Source organism: Microtus pennsylvanicus, chromosome X (genome assembly GCF_037038515.1).
Source record: "Microtus pennsylvanicus isolate mMicPen1 chromosome X, mMicPen1.hap1, whole genome shotgun sequence".
Taxonomy (NCBI): domain Eukaryota; kingdom Metazoa; phylum Chordata; class Mammalia; order Rodentia; family Cricetidae; genus Microtus; species Microtus pennsylvanicus.
In genome coordinates this window covers 33,873,315-33,895,185 of record NC_134601.1, presented here as the reverse complement: position 1 = coordinate 33,895,185, position 21,871 = coordinate 33,873,315, and the positions used below count along the sequence as shown (strand labels likewise).

General features: G+C 40.0%; 1 protein-coding gene across 3 annotated transcripts in view; it reads right to left on the bottom strand.

Annotated features, from left to right (window-relative positions):
• Mid2 (midline 2) overlaps window positions 1–21,871 on the bottom strand; it is a 101,102-nt gene that overhangs the window by 71,069 nt on the left and 8,162 nt on the right. For all 3 annotated transcript variants that reach the window (XM_075957181.1, XM_075957180.1, XM_075957182.1), the window contains exons 2-3: window positions 16,026–16,741; window positions 134–229 (exon numbers count right to left, since the gene is read on the bottom strand). In XM_075957181.1, the coding sequence (XP_075813296.1) occupies window positions 134–229; window positions 16,026–16,685 (756 nt within the window). In that variant the 5' untranslated portion in view covers window positions 16,686–16,741. The remainder of the gene's footprint in view (window positions 1–133; window positions 230–16,025; window positions 16,742–21,871) is intronic.

Here is a 21,871-nt window from a genome sequence, read left to right as displayed (position 1 = left end):
AAGGCATGAGATCATCTATACTACCAGTCCTTGGCCCCAAATGACTGGGCTACAGGCTGGCAAAATTGAAGTTCCTCTAAAGACGATCCAGTTCAGATCCAACGAAAGAATTACAAATATTACCGTTACCTACCTCAACCTGCTGGCAGATCTGTATTAGTTTGGCCATTTGGTTTTCTAGTTCACTGTTGCGCTTAACCAGGTTGGTGAGGTTCATCTCCAGAGTTTGCTGCCATCACAGAGGGTATGAAGCCGACGGGAAACAGGAGAAAGGGGAAAAAAGAACAATGAACTTGAGAACCAATGTAATATGAAAATCAATAAGCCAAAAGACAGAGTTCCCTGCCTCTTTGGGGGGGGGTCACGAAGGTGAGACAGAGCCTCACTCTATAACCCATGTTTGCTTCATACTTACAATGACTCTCCTGCATCAGCCCATAAAGTCCTAGGACTGTAGGCGTGCGCTTCTCCATGGATATAAAACTGAAGGCCTCACACATGCTAAGAAAGTGCTGTACTACTGAGCAACACACCACCAGCTCAGTAGATTCATATCTTCCAGATTACCAGGTCTGCTACAGACTAAGAATTGTAAATGTTCCCTGATTGGGGAGGAGGTAGAATTCATGACTTTGTAGGCTACTGTAGGAATTCACTGACATTAAGGCAACCTATAGTTTTTATAATTTTATATTATCTTTAACTTTTCAAACCATTTCATAGCCATTTCCTTTTGCTCTCTAATCAGGTCCAGTTAACATAAGAAAATAAGGTGGTAATACCACCATTTTATTCATAGACTAAGAAAACTATAGTGTGTGTGTGTGTGTGTGTGTGTGTGTGTGTGTGTGTGTGTGTGCAGGAGAGGTGCATGCTTGTGTGTGAGGGCACATATATGTGTTGTGTACACGCTTGTGAAGACCATGGGCCAACTTGGGATTTTGTTCATCAGGGGCCATCCACGTTGCCTTTTAAGAAAGAAGACTCATTTTCCTGGTGCTCACCAATCAGGCTGGCTAGTCAGGGAACCCCAGAAATCTGCCGGTCTCTGCCTCCTCAGCACTGGGGTTACAAGTCCACACCACCCTACCCAGATTTTCTCCATGGGTCCTGGGGATCATACTCAAGTCTTCATGTTTGCACAGCAAGCAGTTTACCAACTGAATTGTTTCCCTGGCCTCATAATTGAATGAATGATTGCTTCTTGCCAGACAATTTCGTATGTATTGGTACTTAGCACTCTCACAAAGAAGGATATGCTAGCATTTTAATGAGGAAAAAAGTGGATGAGGGTAAAGTGTTTCATAGCTATAAACCAAGGGTGTAGCAAAGCTAGGACTGAAAACTGGATTTCTAATCAGTACACGGTGTTGAATCAAGATTCTATAATGTTTGGCATTTTTGTTTTTAACATTATGTACTTATTGGGAGGCTTCTTCAAGAAAACTATGGTGTGCTTTAAATGTGACAGTCACCAAAATCAAACTTTTTTATCTCACAGTTTTCTTTCCATAGACACAAAGAGTTTAAGACACAAAGCCTGATTCTGTCTGGAAAGTATCTACTGTTTACCCTCACTCACTGGTACACAGCTCTATGTAGGTTCATGTGAGATTCACCTTGCAGATATTTTGAACATAACACAGTTGTACCAGTACTTAAACTCTAACATATTTCCAGTTGAACAAGCTACTATCTTCCATTTATTGTGTGAAAACTAAACTATTATGTCTCTCTGTATTGAGCTTGGACGTTCATTCTTCCCTAGCTCCAAATTTTAGCTTTGATAGCTGCTTCCCCTCCAGAACCAGTCTCAGTATATACTACTCTTTTATACACCATCTCAATACTCCATCAAATCTGTCCCAAATATAATACCCCAATTTCCTGACCCTCATTCTGGTAGTATTCTTTCATTGTTTCGTTGCTGTCTCCATGGTGGCTATGATTTATAGCTGTTCAAAGTTCATGCTATTGAAAGAGAGGATGAGAAGGACACTGAAGAGTAAAGGGATGTAGACAAAGAGAGGATGCTCGTGTTCTTGGATCTTTTTCTGTCTAGGAAGTAGCTGTGACTCATTAAAAACCTTGGCACTGTTTTCTGAATGTGTCACAAAGGATATATTCATAAAGATGTATGTATAGCTAGGCTGGCTAATCTGATTTCACTTGTTCTCAGACGGAATTTTGAGGACCAGCTTTACTCTGGTTTCCCTTCATGTCAGAATATGATGGCTGAAATGTGAAATAGTCTCCATAGACTCAGGGATTTGAATACTTTGGTGCTGTTTGTAGGGTATAGGAAGTGCAGTCTTGATGAAAGAAGTGTATTATTGGGGGGTGGGCTTTGAAAGTTCATAGCCCTGCCCCACTTCTAGTACATTTTCAACAGATGAAAGAATCATATCTCAGCTTCCTACTCCTGTCATTATGCCCACTGCTTGCTTCCATGCTTCCCCACCGTAATGGACAGTTACCCCTCTGGAACTGTAAACCAAAAGAAACTCTTTCTTCTGTAAGTTTGCTTTGGTCTTGGTGCTTTATCATAACAACAGAAAGGCCACAGTACATCTTTCTTGGTTTCCTTAGCTTTAGTTCTATGGAAGTCACTTATGCTACCTCTGCTTTCTTTCTTTATTTCTTGAGGGGTCTCTCTCAGCTTTCTATAATTCTGCTATTATCTAAATCTGTGTTCTTAATAGAAAGAAGTGGGGAAAAGGACAAGGGAAAGGCAGCAATCACTGAATTAGACATCATCACTAAATAAATTAGGTGTCAAAGGGAAAAAAAAGAAATGACAGTTCAGAGATTTACCACAACAAAGACATATTGAGCGTCTACTGTGGTCAGGGTACAGTGATGAATCTTGAAGGATAGGCGGGATTTTAACAGACAGAGGTGGCAGAAGACGGGGCATTTCAGGCATAAGGAATAAGATGAGGAAAAATCAAAATAAAGCAACCAGAGTGGCAGCATATATCTGTAGCCAAAGCTACTCAGATAGCTGAGGCAGGGAGGAGAGTTGGGCTTAGGAGTTTGAACTGCTGTTCAGTTACTATGTACTGAACAATATACTAAGACTGTTTTTCTCAAGAAAAAATAATATTGTCCATATATTCAGGGACCAATAAGCAGTTTAGTTTGACTAGAACACAGGGTACAAGGATGAAAATGGAGATCAAAGCCCTGTTTTGCTGGGTGTGGTTGTACACACCATTAGTCCAAGCACTTGGAAAACAAAGAATGCAGATCTCTGTGTGTTCCAGGCTAGCCAGGGCTATAGAGCAAATTCCAGGACAACCAATGCTACATAATGAGGGCCCATCTGGGGGAGTGGAATAAAGTCCTGCTTTGAGGGTCTTGAATGTACAAATGGGTTTATACCTATTTGTTTTAGTACTGGGGTTTACACAGGGCTGTTAAATACGGAAATGACATAATCGTGGGCTACATTTAGGATATTAACCTAGCAGCAATATGGGGAACAGAGCAAAACAGGAAAGCCTGGGAGGCAGGGACAGTGGTTATGAAGATACCACAATATTCAAGGCAGTTGCAAATGCAGGTCTGGGCCAAGCTCAGAGGATAATCAGGAGAAACATGTTTCAGGAAAAGATTCATCACTGTCAAACGTGCAAACACCAAGAGAAATGTGAGAATTTATTTTTAAAGGTGGGGGTGGGCTAGATTGGGGAATCAGAAGTCACAAGTAACCTTTGTAAAAGGAGTTTCAGTAGGGCTTTGGAAGTAGATACTAAAGCATTCAGGGTTAGAGTACATCAGCTGGCTGCAAGCCTAGACTCCTCTCCCGAAGTTCGGCCATAGAGGGAATAGAATAGATTTCAGTTTGATCAAAGAGTCTAGTGTAAACCAGAAAGGGGAAATTACTAATGGAGCCAACCAGTCAAACATTTCCTCTTGAAGAGTAGTTCACAGTCCCAGATCAATGGAAATCCCACGTATCAAAAATCATTATATTGACCTATTTGATAAATAGCCCATTTGATTGATAAACCCAGAGAAGAAAAAAAAAACCGATTTAAAATTCTTTGTTTCCCACTGCAATATGTTTCCATTCAAACATGTGATTCTACTGGGAGAATTTTTTTTAACAAGTACATGAGACCTGTTGTAACACTGGCCTAAAATTGATATATCATAAATAATTCAAACCGCAGAGCAGGATGGCGATCCCTGCTGTGCGTTCCTCATTTATGGCCCTGGACTGAGAGTCATGGCTTGTATAAAGCTACGGAAAACAAAAATTAGGGCTGAACACATAATTTAGGGTCTGGTTAGACTACAGGCCTTGGGTTACCATCACAAAATTATGGCAAATGGTTGGTTTGCTCTAGCCCCATAGCAATTTGCAGAATGCCAGTCCGTTCTAGCAGCACAGTTCCAGAGCTGACAAGATGACTCTAATTTCAACCTTGCTTCATTAATATGAAAAATGCTTTGAAAAATAAATCTTTGACTATTGAAAACACCATCTGTTGATGGCTTCTTGCCACTGTTTTCTTATATTATGAGACATAATTTAGGGAGGGGGAACACTGAACATTGACTTACCTCCTATTTATTTGTAAGGAATTAAAGATTCCTTTCAAGTTGGAATTGATCCTCAATAATGGACATATGCGAAGGGAAGCAGCGAACTGAAGCAATTATGCAGCCTCTCTCCTCACTCCTTCCCAAATGCCCAGCGCTCACAAATCATTTAGAACTAACATTTCTGGGCCACTCTTGGTCTGAATGACTTGGAGTGATTTGGCCATGTCTATATTGGTCTTGTCTATACCATGTCTGAGTAAACAAAGTTGATGTGTGTGTGTGTGTGTGTGTGCACACACACAAACTCTTTTCATGTCAAAATAAACATGTCTCTTTGTTATTGTAATTGGGTTTTGAAGAATCGCTTTGTTTTGCTCCTTTCTATGTATCCCATTTAATGAGTGGGCTAGGTTCCCTCTGTCTAAGTCCAACTAGTACAACTTTCTCCAAACAGTCGAGCCATGACAGCGAGGGAGCCAAAGTGGCAGGGGAGATTGGAATGGAGATATCTGCTGGGAGGAAACAGAGACAGGAGGTTGGCAGAGAGAGCAGGATGAAGTTCCCATTTCCTGCTGCAGGAGGTTACCTCTGAGTCTCTTTGCGCTTCCCTTTTGTGAGGGTGGGAAGCCATTTTAGTTAGGAAACTCTGAGGCCCTCTTCACCTTCTAATGACATTCTAGCTCTCACAAAATTGCACATGTGTCTAAACAGCACAACAAGAAGGGACGATTTGGCTGGCTTCCATAATTGAGATTGTAAGAGGCCTGTGTTAGCTAAATCGGCAGTCTACGCTGATTCCATTTTCACCCGAATTCCATTTCATTTGTTTTGTATAGACTTGGCCTCTTTGTGCTCTTAGTTCCCTTTCCTAAAGAACATGATTTTCTATCCATGACGCCAGGCACAGGCCATTCTTCTTTCAGACTGCATCCCATTTTTCAAAATACCCTCTCTGACTCACCTAAATAATCACTGCTTTTTCTTTTTAATTCTCACTTCCTTAGACACAGGTTACTTAAGGTAAGATTCTTCTTTCTTATTGACTACCTCAATAAATTCAGTCCTACAGTAAACAAGAAACAGCTCTTCATTAGGGAGCCATCCTCCAGCTGCCCAGCTCTGGTCCATGGAGGTGCATGTACTCACACACACATGAGCGCTTGCATACACTGACTTGACACAGCCTTAAGACCTGGAAAGGGGTCCAGATTTTCTGTTCGTTCTATTAAGACATCTAGTATTGCCATCAAAGTCCTGCATTCTATGTAGCTTTTTCCAAAAGATACAGGGAGAATATTGTCTAATGCTAGGCAACATTAGAACTTTGGGGCTTTGATAGGGGAATTGAAGCTTGGGGCAGGGGAGTGGGAGTGAGAAGGAAAACAATCAACCCTAAAGTGGATCCCCATGCCACATAGTTCAGTTGTGGAAAGCAAGAGAAGAGTGGGAACAGAGAAGATCAGGGCAGGGAGTAGGAAATGGGGAGGATAAGGAACAAGGACCAAACAAAAATCATCATCATCCGAGGACTAGGAATAAAACTCAGTGATACAGCACTTGCTTAACATGTATGGGGTCCTATGTTCAAACCTCAGTGTAGTAGGGGAAAGTCAATTTACAAAATAATCGATCATCACAACACTCAAGAGGCTGAGGCAGGAAGATCACCATGAACTCCAGCCAGCAGAGTGAGAACCGGGCTCCACAAGCAAAATAAATATCAGTGCTATGATGCCCATCCTCAGCATCCTTTTTCTTTTTAATTTTCATTTCTTTCTTTCTTCTTTGCATCCTATCCATACATGGATATTACCTGTTCTCTCAAAAACCAGAAGCCAGAATGTTAATATGGTTTTCAGGGCGTGTTCTACCTTCTTCTTTGTTCCTCCCAAGTGTTTATCTTAGAAATACTTACTGTGCTTTGGCTTTAGTCTGTCACTTTCTATATCAATTACATATGGCCTTTCAACAACAGAACACACCATCTGGTCGACAAACTGAAGCCCACACCCTTATGCCAGAGTTTCTTCTTTCCCCCACCATTTATTTGCTGTTGTATAGACATAAGCTATGTCCTACAATGAGATGCAGATGATGTACTAGATGTGTGGTACTCGACTTAAGGTTTGTTAGAAAATGGCCAGGCTCTCAAGCCAGGTGTCACCCCCGCCGCCCCCCCCCCACATGTTTTCTTCAGATGTCTCTGCAAACATTGAGCACAGACCCATCCCGCCACTTCAGTCATGACCAGGAATGTTACTCAAACCATTTTGCATGCTTCCCTTCCTCTTTGGATGTATACCAGAATTAAATATTTAGCTTAAATAGGTAACTTTTACTTAGACCTTCTAAAAAAGTCTAAATATAGCACTCGATAACACTCATCAGAGTGAGCAGAAGCCAACTCTGCTCTCCTAAAAGCCTCGGGATCCCAATCTACTTTCACTGCCCCTCGCAACTGCCAATCTTTTGGCTGCAATCTTTTCTTTCTCTTTCATCTGTTCTTCCTTCATATATAATTTCGGCATAAGTGTACTGCGAAAGCCAACCCTTGACCCCCTCTCAGCTCTCTTTCGCACGGCTGTACCTCCATTATGAAGCCAATTAAATCTACTCCTCTAGCCATAATTTCTCAGCCACTGGAAAAACTTGAATTTCAGTTCCTTCTAGAATCCTTGCCCTTTTAAGTCTTCTAACATTTCATGGGTTCCACCTGTCAGATGTTTAAACACATTCTGTTCTCTTAACCAGAACATCCTCATTGCCTCGCTTTGACCCCAGTCCCCAATAAGGAGGTCCAAAATCAACCAAAGTCTGGCCTACTTCTCCTCCAAGATTCACATAAACTCTCATTCTTGCACTGTCTTATAACTGTGATTTTTTTTAATTTTTTAAAAATTCATTTACATACCAACCGTGTTCTTAATTGTCTGTCTCTCCTCGTTCCGCCAGGGCTGAGGTTAAGCTGTGTTTATCACTGCTACATCAACACCTTTTCTGGTACCTGGCACCTAGTAGGTGGTCAGCAAATGTTTGAGGAACGAACGTTGAATAACCCATAATTTCATGTTGTCTCTTCCTAACTTCCTTATTTCTGTCTTCAGTGCCTCCATTTTTTAAGACATCTCTGACTCAAACATCCTTCTTTAACTCTCTCCACCATCTAAAACCGTCATTCATCAAGCCCTGTCAGTTCTTTCTTCATGGAGTCTTTCCAGTTTGACCCTTCTTTGATTACAGATCATCTCCAATTCTCAGTTCTGAACCCAATGATATCTTTTCCCTGACCTAAACTCTGGCCTTCCAAGCATCCTGTGCAAATTTCTATCATGTCTGTCTTCCCTACTAATCTCGAAGCCCTGCTTAGCAAAGACTGCCCCTTATTTCTTGTAACTCCTCCTGCCACAATGTCCAATAAACAAAGTGAGTGTTCAGTGCCTCTTAAGTGAATGAAGGATTCTTTAGCCCAAATACTGATGCTACAGTTTATTAATGGTTCTCCCATCTTCAGGTAACACAAAAAACAAAGGCATGATCTCAGTGCACCAAATGCTCATGAACATAAGAGATATCACCAGATTTTCATCTTCCAACATCACTCCTTTAACTTGAACAATTCTTGTTTCCTATTCTCTCCTTACATGTTTTAAGTTTATGTAATAGGTTCCTTCGTCCAATAGTGACAGACATGATTCTTATCAACCTGAGAGTGATCTGAATCATCCATCATCTTTCAGGGTATTCTCAAAGTAGTGGTTTAGCTCAGACACTGGCAACTAAAAGACTTGGGACAAAACACTCTCAAAACAGAAAGGTGAGCACAGAAATAATTGGAATTTCTGTTTGCAAAACTTGCTCTTAAATCAGAGAGACAACAGAAAATATCTTCTAGCACAGGGTCCCATTAATACTACATGAGTGCAGAGCCAGAGAAATCGATGAAATCTTGGAAGGAAAAAACAAGGGTTCAGATGAGCCTTAGAAAGCAGTTTTAGTAGAAATGGAATTAAAATACTCTTACTCAGACACCCACAGAAGCCATTTGCAGAATTATTCTGAATTTTTGGTTTTGTTTTAGAATCATGTTCTCTCCTCTTATTTTGAGACACAGTCTTGCTATGTAGTCCTAGCTGGTCCAGAACTCACTATATAGATCTGGCACTCAAACTTGCAGTGATTCTCCCACCTACTGCTCCCAAATGCTGCGATTACAGGCACGTGCTAACATGCCCTTGCCTGTGTTTGGTTTTCTGTGATTTTTTTTTTGGAGACACATTCTCATGTAGCCTAGGGTATACTCAGACTCACCATGAGCCAAGAAAGACCTTGAACTCCTGATCCTCTTTCCTACCAATTACTAAGATGGCAGGCATTTGACACCACATATATACATATGATGGTGGGGAAGTCTTGAACAGTTAAGAGACAACAGAGAAGCCACCTTTATAAACAACAATAACTTTGTGGTCTTGAGTCGAAGCCTGAAGACAGAGCTAGCCGAAAAATCGCTTGACAGATAGATATAAACTTATGCGCCCACACGCATCCATTACGATCATCACCACACCTTGGAGAGCACAAATCCCAACTCAATTTTTTCTGTTTTTCTTTAAATTTGGTAGAAAATGTATTAAATTGAGTGCTGTTTTTTCCTGTTATACGTAGCTACTGTGATTCTAGACCCAAGTGAGGAAGATATAGAAACAACTTTTTCCTCTACCTTCATCTATGGTTACCCACCCTGGCCTCTACTGAAGATTTTTCTAATTGAGCACAGATGTCTGGCTCATTCTTAGAATTTCCCCTAGCCTTGGGATAGATTCTCCTGAGATTCTGCCTAAGGTGTACACAGTAAGTCTGTCTTATACTCATGATCCCCACCTGTGCAACATATCAGTGGATAGCACAGACATCCTCTCATAGTTAGACAGTGGTACATATTTATAAACACTGGCACAATGTCATAGATTCTGCCTAAGGTGTCTATAGAAAGTCTGCCTTATGCTCATGATCCCCACCTGTCCAAATTATCGGTGGATAGCACAGACATCCTCTCATCTTCACATTCAGTGACACACTGATACAATGCCACAGAGCCATTCTCAGGCTCCAATTCATGCAAGCATGTACACACTCACAGATGATGATGCATACATATTTATGCAAATATACCCTCTTTCCAATCCAGTCTTCTCATAAAGATATGCATCTTCTCATGTTTATATTCATGCTCATATTGGTTCAGATATAATCGAATGCTTACTGGTACATAGTTATGAGGGTATCTGCCTTAGCCAATAGAAGTGGGTGTCAAGTGGGTGCACAGACAATTGACTGGGGAAAGGTGGCGGTGGAATGAGACTAGGTGAGACTATGATAGAGTGAATGAAAAAAGACAGTAGTCAAGGAGGTAAGATTCGAGAATATTTTATTTTTTAACCTTTTAACTCTTACTGTAGCTTTCCTTTGGGCATTGTCCAAGGTTTACATCTCTCTTCTCTTTGTCTGGGGATCAGCCTCTACGTGTGTGTGTGTGTGTGTGTGTGTGTGTGTGTGTGTGTGTGTGTGTCTGTGTCTCAACCTCTACTCTTGTGTGTGTGTGTGTGTATTTTCCCATGAAAGAAGATTACTCTAATTCCAGGTAATAAGCTGTAACAATGAGACTCTTGATATGAAAGTGTAGCTTCATTTAAGAATTATTTGTAGCGATGAATTAGAGGAAATGAAATGAAAAAGAAAATGTGCTTGTTTATCCCTTTCAGGAAATTCCTCTGCCCCCCTCCCCCCCCCCCCCCCCCGGTTTTCATCAGCTATATTTTTGGCAGGCTGTGGGCATGGAAATGTGAAGACATCATCTCAAAGAGAATTATAATAATCACATGTGATTTATACAGATGTCACCATAGGGTTAGGCAGTTGGAAAATCCAGTAATCAAAATGAATAGGCACATAAAATTAAGGACATCTCATGCTTTCGCTCATTCTCTGTACCTGAAAATTGCCAGCAGTCCACAGAAGGCATTTCAGACTTCCAAGGTATTCCTAATGGTAAGAATCGTTTCTATCTACTAAGAAAAGAACCAAATCAATCTGTGGGCTCTAGTATACTTCTTACAAAGTAATTCTAAATCTGGGCATGGTGGCTTTTACCTATAATGCTAGCACCCAGGAAGCACATTCAGGAAGACTGTGAATTCAAGGTCAGTCTATGTTACATAACAAAACCTTGCCTCAAAATAGAACAAAAAAAACCCATATCATTCTGAAAGCATAATTTATTTGGATTTCTTAAGGATATATTATGTACATCTGCTGGGTGGACACTAAAGAGGATATTGAAGAAACAAAGACATTGTATCTGGCCTCAAGGAATTATGATGTCTCTGGAGTATGTTGGAGCAGACTTGAAGGGATTGGCTTGGGCTCTAAAAAACCAGTAGAGTTCCTGAGCAGGTCAAAAAAAGAACACCGATGAAAGTAGTGAGAAAAAAAAAAAGAGGCTGGATGTTCAGTTCACAGGTAAGACGCTCATCTGAGTAGATGAACCTGGCAAATTGGAGAGTTGCGAGGGGAAAATGTAAATGAGCAGTAACTAATAAAAATCAGATTTTAGAATAACAAGTCAATTAGTAAAAGAAAGCCACTGAAATTGGCTTCTATATATAAAGCCAACTTTAGATAATATAATAATATTAGTCTTTAATAAGGTGAGGAACTGTTATAAATGGAAATTCTGAAATGTGAAGCAATTTTATAAAACTATGGCCTGTATCATGAACTAAGGTACGTGTAACTGTCAGGACCATGAGTATTGTTTGAATTAATTAAGCCACTGGAAGTCTTCTAAAGATCATGTGTCCTGAATCACAACCCTACATGCAGACTAAACAAATAAGAACATAAACCATTATAGAAGTACCGCTCCAAGTCCTCAACTTCATTTTGAGGACATGTTCAAAAATCAAGCTCGCTTCTAGTTCCTCTGACCTTTCTTCTATACTGTAATGGTTTGCCTGCTTTTTCTTGAACATTACAGGTCACTAACCCTAGTCAAGGAGGCTGTACAGAAAAAGTAGTTATAAAAGGCCAAAAGTGAAGCCCCCAAGTCAAAAAGTAAAAATAAACATTGCATCAGTTATTGACCATAAGTCAGGTGTGTGTGTGTGTGTGTGTGTGTGTGTGTGTGTGTGTGTGTATGGGGGTATATACTATCATCCTTGCCCTTTTATGACAGTTTCAGACCAGAGGAATATGCTTAACTAATTTCCCACATAGCCTCTGCCAACTGCCTGGCTTTCTCCATTCTCCTTAGGAAGAAGTCAAGTGAATAATCATAAATGATTTCTAATTTTTTAATTAAACACAAAGTATTGCTTATGGCATTAAAAGTCAGGCTTCTCATATTCAACAAATGGTGCTGGCATAACTGGATAACAACATGAAGAAGAATGAAAATAGATCCATATCTATCGCCATGCACAAAACTCAAGTCCAAATGGATCAAAGACCTCAACATAAAACCAGGATCACTGAACCTCATAGAAGAGAAAGTGGGAAGTACACTTGAATGCATTGGCACAGGAGACCACTTCCTAAATATAACCCCAGCAGCAGAGACAGTGAGAGAAACAATAATAATTCAATAAAAAATGGGGTACAGACCTAAACAGAGAACTCTCAACAGGGGAATCTAAAATGGCTGAAAGACACTTAAGGAAATGCTCAACATCCTTAGTCATCAGAGAAATGCAAATCAAAACAACTCTGAGATTCCATCTTACACCTGTAAGAATTGCCAAGATAAAAAACACTGATGACAACTTATGCTGGAGAGGTTGTGGGGTAAAGGGAACACTCCTGCATTGATGGTGGGAGTGTAAGCTGGTACAGCCCCTTTGGATATCAGTGTGGCGATTTCTCAGAAAATTAGGAAACAAGCTACCTCAAGACCCAGTAATACCACTTTTGAGTATATACCCAAAGTATGCTCAATCGTATCACAAGGACATGTGCTCAACTATGTTCATAGCAGCATTGATTGTCATAGCCAGAACCTGGAAACAACCTAAATGCCCCTCGACCGAAGAATGGATAAGGAGTACTACACAGCAGAAAAAAATAACGACATCTTGAAATTTGCAGGCAAATGGATGGATCTAGAAAACATCGTATTGAGTGAGGTAACGCAGACTCAGAAAGACAAATATCATGTGTACTCACTCATAAGTGGCTTTTAGACATAAAGCAAAGAAAATCAGCCTACAGTTCACAATCCCAGAGAACCTAGACAACAATGAGGACCTTAAGAGAGACATAAATGGATTTAATCTACATGGGAAGTAGAAAAAGGCAAGATCTCCTGAGTAAATTGGGAGCATGGGGACCATGGGAGATGGTAGAAGGGGAGGGGAGTAGAAGGGAGAGGAGTAGGGAAATATACAGCCCAATAAAAAACAATTTAAAAAAGGAAAAAGGTCAGGCTTTTTCTCTGTTTAATGTGAAGAACTAATATCCTTTCCCACTTGGCACTGGATTGAGTAAATTCTCCAAGTCCCCTTCCCCCCAACTCTCCCTCCCTCTCTCTGTCTCTCCCTGACCTTCCCTTCCTCCCTCAGCCCCTCTCTTATACCCCCCCTCACACACACACAAACACATGCACACTCACATGCACAGCACCTCCTTCTCCTTTCCAAAGTCCTAGATGTTCCAGACAACATAACAAACCACACAGTTGGGAATGATTCAGTTGTTTCCAGTCTCTATCCAAAAATGAGCAAAAATAGTTTCCATTTAATTTATAAACAGACTTTTCTGCACATTTCCTAAAAATTAAAGGGAAACTGTCAAAAAAATATAGCCACTCTTTCTCCAAAAATTACTGATTAGTCACAGGCTACGGCATCTTTTTATAAATACACTTGTGTTTCCCCAGCCCTGGATACAAGGACTTGCGCTGCATGTTGCCAAATGCCTGATCAATCACCCCATGTTTTCAGCTATTTTCAAGTAGCCAGTGTTCTGGAGATACAGGCTTCCTCTTCCCAGTCTCTTTGTTATCTCAGCAGTACATATGGATGCCGGTATTTCTGCCTGGAATAGTTTTCAAGGCCGATGCCTGATTATGATTCTAACACCTGAAAATATTTGGCAGTGATTGCTCCATCTTCTCCATATCCCTCACTCTTCTTACAACCCACCCCCATCTTTTGCCATTGTGAAGCTGAACATTATGTAATTGTGTGCTTTTCCTGATGCTGTTAATCATGTATTGGGGCCTAGGGAATGCGTAGCTGTTGGAGCATAGAGTTAAGTTGAAGTCAGATTTCAGAGGGGAAACAACAGTGTAATAGCAGGCAACTGTGGGGGGAAAAAGATAGTTGACTCTGCCTGGAGACTGGTTTTCAGTTCCAGCCCAATTACTAAGCAGGTCTGCTAAGCAAATAACTTTGTGTAACAGAGTCTCAGTTTATGAAACTTCAAAGAGGAAGGCTTTGACTAGACTAGGCACATAACCTAACAGTTTGTTGACTCTAAGAGCTGAAGCCAATAACCTTCCCCTCTGCAGCCCCACAAGAATGAAAGGATCACCAGCTAAAATCAAAAGATTGCCATTGACTTTTATATACATTAGGTATGTACTTGCTCTTTCTTATCTTAAAAATTTATTTTTCATTTTTACATACCACCCCAGTCCCCCCTTCTTTCACCCCTCCCCCTCTTCCCTTCCACCTTCCCACCCTCTGTTTGCTCCTCAGAGGGGGATAACACTTTCCTTGAGGACTCAACAAAGTCTGGCATACCAAATTGAGACCACTTGCTCTTAACCAAAAAGCTGAGAAGAGGTTATGTATTGGAAACAAATAGTTATCAAAAGAGGCACAAACCAACACTCTAAATGTTGTGTGCAATAAATTACAGATAAGAAAATATATCCTATTCTGAGTACTGTTGCCCTTATTACTGACACCTATTTTAATATAAATTTGAATAATAGCTGACCAGATGATGTCAGAACTGCCATTGCCTTCCTGCTCTCCTTACATATAACCAGGACCTTTCTTCTAGCTTGTGTATGTGTGTAGGCTCTATTTCAGGGTGCCAATCTTACTATTCATTTAAACATTTGATTTTTGTTAGATTTCATTTTATTTTAAACTGAACACATTATAATTAAGTGTGTGATAATATAATAGTCATTGAAGGAAATAACAATTGTTATAGCAATGTGGAGATTATACATTTAATTTTAATAAGACAGCCATGTAGTGTACACTACAGGTATTAGTCCTGTGGAAGTCCTTAGACATTACCAAATCTAAATGTTTTTAATTAAAAGTAATTTTATACAATATATTCCAATCATAGAAAAATATGGATGGCTTCACCTTATCCTTTCACCGGGACCATGTTAATCAATCTTCTCTTTTCACTCCAACTTTAGTATATATGTTGCCAAAGCCAGCTCTAGACATTCTGTTTTGTCTGTAATCTATGGTAAGTGGCTTCCTTCTTGAGAAAAATTACACCACATATCAAAAAGACAATAGGAATAGAACAGTTTGCGAGATATGACATAGGTGAACGTGAAAGTGAGGTAAGAAGACTTTTAAAACTAGGTACTCAGATTTGCGAACAAATATTATTTAACATAACTTCACAAAACTGCCCACTGGACACACATCAAAGACTCGAAACTTATAAGATGGAGACTGCAAACGACTGTTTTAGCCTGGGCCGAAAATATCAAACGCGGGCACAAAATCGAATACTAGGTTGACAGTCATTGCTTTTCAGTTTACATTTTTAGTTCAGGCATTTGGTCACACATCCTGACTTGGTGATACATTGGTATATATAAGAATTAGTTCTGTGTTAACTGATCAATGCTATTTTGTAATGCCAAGTATTGTTTCCTTTGCTGTACTGACTAGGCATTTTTGTTGTTGTTTTTACAGAGCTGGAAATAGAACTCAGGGACTTGGCGCTTGCTTGGCAAGCACTTTACCAAGCCACATCCCCAGCCCTTGCAAACACGTGTACTAATGTTCTCCACCAACCTCTTATCTACGTAGATACACTCAGACACTTCCACCCACACCTCCACAGAGACCCACCCAAACGTATGCAAATTAGCACACATGCTAATTGCAGAACACCTACACAGGTACTCGCATACTGAAAAGAAGAGAGGGAAAGATCATAGCAAAGATAAGTAATGTGCAATGTGTCCCAGAGGAGAGAGACTGCTGTTACCCTGGTCAAGTGGGCAATGGGCTTACTCTCCCAGAATTACACATAAGCAGGCTTGTGCAAAGGATAGGTTCCAGTGAAAACTTGCAGGGAGTACGTTATTCCCCATGAAAACATCTTGAAGTTGACGTACTTATCCTATAGAAAAAGTGACCTAGGTTATTGGGGAACTTGCTAACTATACAACTACGTAGTAAATCAAAAAAATGCATACTGCTTACCTTTAGTTTCTCAAACCGATCATTTAGGGAAGCTACCTGATGGTCTCGGTGACGACCCACCAGTTTGCATAAGGCACAGATCAATTGGTCATCAGATACACAGTACATGTTCACTTTCTCATTCTCATGGTCCAGACAGGTAATCCCTCGAAGATGTGTGTCTGAAACTGGTTCCACCAGGCGATGGCTGGTGAAGGGTTTCTTGTTGGGGTGTGTGGCCCGAAGGCAGCGGTCACAGTAGGAGACCTCACAGGTGATGCATGTCTTCACAGCATCTCTTGGAGGGTCCTGCTCACAGAATTGGCAAGCAATTCGCTCACTAGACATGGCGGAGCTTGGCCTGTAAGTCCTCTCCCGACGGCTCTCACTTGGAGAATTGGGCCCACTGACTGAAGCCTTCTGGAAGCGATCAATAATGTTCTGCAGGGTCACGTTCCTCTTGAGGCCATCCAGGCCCCGGTGATTCAGCGAGATAACGTACCTGCATGTAGGACACTGAAATGCGGTAATGGGTTCGATGGATTCGCCGGAGCTGCAGCTGGAGACCAAGATGCGATGGGCACAGCTGAAACACAGGCTATGAGCACAGGGGAGCAGAAGGGGGTCTTCAAACAACTCGAGGCAGATTGGACAGGTCAATTCAGACTCCAGTGTTTCCATCTTTAGTGAAAATAATCCTGCTGAGGCATTAAGAACCGCAGAGGCTGGGCTTTCACCTGCGAGCAATACAAAGTAAGAGTCATTAAGCATTTCCAAAGGAAAAGTGGTTGTAGAATAATTATATTGTAACCAATGGAGACTTTTGGCCTGATAGGCTCCCCAGGGATGCTTAAGCAATAGGAGTTACCGGGAAATTAATCAGGAAGCCTTTCTACACCCCACTCTCCTTCAAACCTTGTTTTAGACACTTGCCGGAGATTTTTTTCCCCTTCACTAATAAATAGAAGCAAGTGGCCACCTCTGTGTCTTGGTTTCCTGATTAACATTACCATCTCAGCTCACACAATTGGCATGGATCACTCTTTTCTAAATTCTCCACTGACATCTCTTCACCGAGACTGTGATGGGTTGGAGGCCCTACAAATTTCTCAATCCCTATTCTCCAATATTGTTCTCTATTTCATGTCAAGGCAAGATATAAGGGCTGCTCCTAGCTTACATCCAGTGGAAGGAAAACAAGGCTATATTTCAAACTAGCTCTTGCCTTCCTGAAATGATTTTATTCTAAGCATACGCATGAAAAAAAACAAAAAGCAGACGGCTTTGGGGAAAATGCAGTTTTCAGTGCAGGATAATACGTTTTTCTTCCGAGTGTGAACTTGAATTACTTCATATTACCACATATGGAAATTTGTTTCATCCTATTTCTAGTAAACTGAGTCATTAGAGACAAAAGATAATAGTTTTCCCTTTCCCTTTCTCAAACCCTCGCCTTCAAAAACTCTTACATTTCCTCAAGTTGAGTAGTGAAGAATTAGTACCCAACTACTAATGATGATGGCTTCAGTTTGGATTTGATGTTAAACACTTTCTCAACTAGCACCTGCCTGTTGCAAAGCTCATCCCCCATGCGTGTTTTCATGCTTACTAACACACGATTAGATGCAAATCAAGACCTAGATGGAAATTGGCAAGTTGAACAGCCAGAAACCTTCAGATGTGGTAGCCTTCATTTTAGTGTGGACCAGAGAGTACAAGAAATCTCCCAGCTGACAGAACTAACCAGCTTGTCACTTTATGCATTTGCCCACAGGCATTTCAGAGTTGGACATATAGGGATTGATATGAGTCCTCAGCATTCTGTTAGCTCCCACTAAGGACAAATATAAACATGTTTCACTGACTAAAACTGTGGATTCTCTTAATAAGAGAGAGAAGGGCATCTTTTGATTTTGAGTAGTTTTATTCATCTCCCTAGCGCTGGAATCTTCATCAGGACTCCTAAATTTGATTCTTGCCCTGGTGTTTGTTCAAATATTGTCATTGATTAGTGATATGCAAGTCGTCTTCTGACAGGAATCACAAGTTCTGGGTACAATTATATCTAGCACTTAAGTACAATAAATGCATACACAAAAGATATTTCCAAATCAATCCTGTTCAATGCACCGGACTAACCAGCTATTTAATGGAACCTCCTACAGTAAACTGTGCTGTAAATGGGAAGGGTTTTCTTTATAAGGCAGACACTCCCAGTTAGTTTAGTAGGTTCAAAGGTTTGTTTAGTTACATTTTTAAAAGGGGACATGTGATATTTTTATTTTACCATTTTCATGTTCTTATAAATATATTCACACATGTTTGTATAGAAATGTTACATTTGGATGCTTTTAGAGAATAAAGATCACAACTTCCACAGAAAAGTAAGACTATTTCCTTAGATAATTTCACCTGATGCCCCTCAGATGCTCAGATTGAACATGGCCACAAATGGACTTATACTCTCTGACCATTCATGAAAAAAAAAAACCCCAAACCAAAATATAAAACAAAAAAAACCACACACACACACAACCATTTCCTCTTTCAGATTTCCCCAAATGATGAATGGTACCATCCAAGCCCAGAACGTGTTTATTATTTCTCTAGAACATTTTCCTTAACATACCTATATTTCCAACTAACTCCTTCCTCTCCTGGAGAGCATCTACAATTTTTTATTTTTATTCCTAGCATGGTGACTGGCACAAAATAGGTATTCAATAATGGCCAATAAAGTATTACTCAAACCAAAAGTAAGAAGATACATAATATTTATTGATTATTTGACTGCATTCTGAGCACTGTGTTAAGTACTTTGTGTACATTATTCTTTCAGGAATGTGGATATAGTATTATTACTAGACCCATCACACACTTAGGAAAATGAGGCTCATAGTCACTAGTAAGTCAACCAGAAACACAAAGCAAAAGCAGAACCCAGTCTCATGCCAAGGTCTGTGCTTTCTCCCCACACACCTTTACTCTAATCATCTCACCTTCTTCGCTGACGTTATCTTAACTATTTAAGAGGGTTTCTAAATGGCCTGCTTCCGCTTCTATTTTTGTCTCTCTGTGTCCCTCTGAGCCTGCCTGCCTCTCTGACTCCTTCCTCTAGGACTATCTCCATCTGACACTACACTTCTATCCCGGCCCCTTCCAGGGCTTCAGGCAGTCCATAATAGCTGTGTTGAAAAACTATTTTGGTTGGTCAGAAGCAATACCGAAAGTCACTTCCACATGTTGACACCTATATAAAATCAGTTAAAGTGTCCCAGTTCCTTGCCTTAAGAGGGTGCTGTATAAATGCTTCTGTATGGAGAAATGCCTCTTCAATCTCATATGAAACCCTAAAATGTGTTCCAAAATCAATACAACTCTTCAACCTCACTATGAAATAAAGCTTGGGGAAGCACATTCTGGGACACAATTGCCTTATATGAGGTCAAATTAGGAGATTTAACTAGGGGATTCTGGGCCTGCTATAAAATGTCTGCAGAGCATGTGACTGTTGTATGCATTTATTACCTGAAGAGGATTGTTCATACCTTTCAACGGACTCTCTGAGGTGTCCTTAACAGTAAAGTCTGACATTGAAAACAAACAAACAAATACATCAGAAAGGATAGACAAAGTACAGAAAATTACTAAATAAGCTATACCTTAAATATCTTGTATTATTTTTACAGAATTGCAACCAGTTAAGGTGGTTACAGACGACCACTGACGTTAGACTGAAGCTGACCTCTAACATGTGACCTTCCTGCTTCTGCCTCCCAAGTGATGGGATGGTGGGCATGCACTACCATGCCCGGGACTCCATTCTCCTTCATTTTATTAAGACACAATAACACCCTTTGCCAATTTGAGGGATTGAATAATTTTTGCAAGTTCCTCAAACATCTCTTTGTTCATTTCTCATTTATTAAGGCTTCTGATTATTATTCCTGTTTTGGCATTTCTGCAACTATCCTCCATTTTCCCCATCCCCATTATTATCTAAGCATTACCATACCTATTACCTTTTTCACAGTTTTCTTAAAAAATAAGTACTAGCATTACAAAAAAGCAATTTGCCCAAGGTCAACTTGCTTGCAAATCACACAGCAAATGTTTAAACTTAGGAAAATAAAAACCTCTAGAAATAAGCCTGTATATTTACAGCCAATTGACAAAGGTTCCAGGATAATTCAGCAAAGAAAGAAAAATCCCAACAAATAGTTCTGGGATAACTTCATCTCCACATGCACAAGAAATGAAGTTAGAAACCTACTTTACAACATACAACAATAATTCAAACTAGGCATGGTGGTGTGTGCCTGTAACCCCAGCCCTTGAGAGGTGGAAGGAGAGGATCATAGTGAGTTCAAGGCCACTAGGGACTACATAGTTGAGATCTTGGGCTACAAAAAAACCCTCAGTCTACAAGATGAATAAATGAAGATGAATCTATCATCTAAGTATAAGAATCAAAAGAGTAAATAAATGCCTTTGAAGAAAAGATTCCTGTGAATCTGAGATGACTTAGATTAAACAACATGATTTTTTAGATCACAGCAAAAGCACAAGCAACCAGTACAGATAAATGCTACTTCATCCAAATTTAAAACTTTAGGGCTATAAACACCACTACCAGCAGAATGAAAAGGCAAAGAATCTTCCAAAGAAGATAAACAAATAGGCAGAAAACACATAAAAAGATACCCAAAATCATTAGCCATTAGGGAAATGCAAAACAAACAAACACACTAGAATAGCTGTAATAATACAAAGCAAACAAACAAAAGGGAAAGCAGCGAGTGTCTGCCAGGATGTGAAGAAATTGAAACGCTCATATATATTGTTGGCACGAATGTAAAATGGTGTAGCTGCTTTGGGAAATAGTTTGGCATTTCCTCTGGAATTAAATGTAAATCTGATCAAGTAATTCCACTCCTAGGTATGTACTGAATAAAATAAAAAACGTGTTCATTCAAAAGCTCATACACACCAAAGTTCACAGCAGCAATATTCAGAGTCACCATGAATGATCAAAACATGGTTTATTCATAATACAAAATTTTATTTGGCTACAAAAACAAATAGAGTATTGATGGATGCTGCAATATGGATACTACTTTAAAATATACTTCCAAATAAAAGAAGCCAATACAGAAATGTAGTATATTGTGTGATTCCCTTTATATGAAATACCTAGAATAGGGAAGCGCATACAATAGAAAGCATAATAGCAATCAAGGCCTAGAGGAGGGAAGGAGTGGGGGTGACTACGAATACGTATGGACTTTCTGAGATTTTAACAATGGTCTGGAGCTAGATAATGGGATGGCTACACAAGTTTGTTTGTCTGGTTTTTTTTTTTTTTTTGCTATATTTGAAACCATTAGGCTGCATACTTTAAAATGGTGATGATTATGGTATGTGAACCATATCTCAGTTTTTAAAAAGATAGTCAAACTCAGCAAATTCTATAACTACCTACTATAAAGTATTAAAATATTGTAAATTGTGTGCTTATGTAGTACCCATAACTCTACTAGGTGGATTGCTTCTATTTTTTTCAGATAGGGTCTCATGTATCTCAGGAGGCTTTGAACTCACTATGTAGCTAATGGTAACGTTGAGCTCCTGATTCTCCTGTTTTCCCTGCTTAGTGGTGGAACTACAGGCCTGCACCACCACCCTTCTTGAAGTTGTTTTCCTAGGTTAATGAGTCCCTGTCTCGATCTACAGAGCTAGTTCCAGGACAGGCTCGAAAGCCACAGAGAAACCCTGTCTCGAAAAACCAAAAAAAAAAAAATCAAATAAAAAATAGATCTGGCAATACTCTGAGACATCTACATTCTCCAACAAGTGTCGGAAAATTC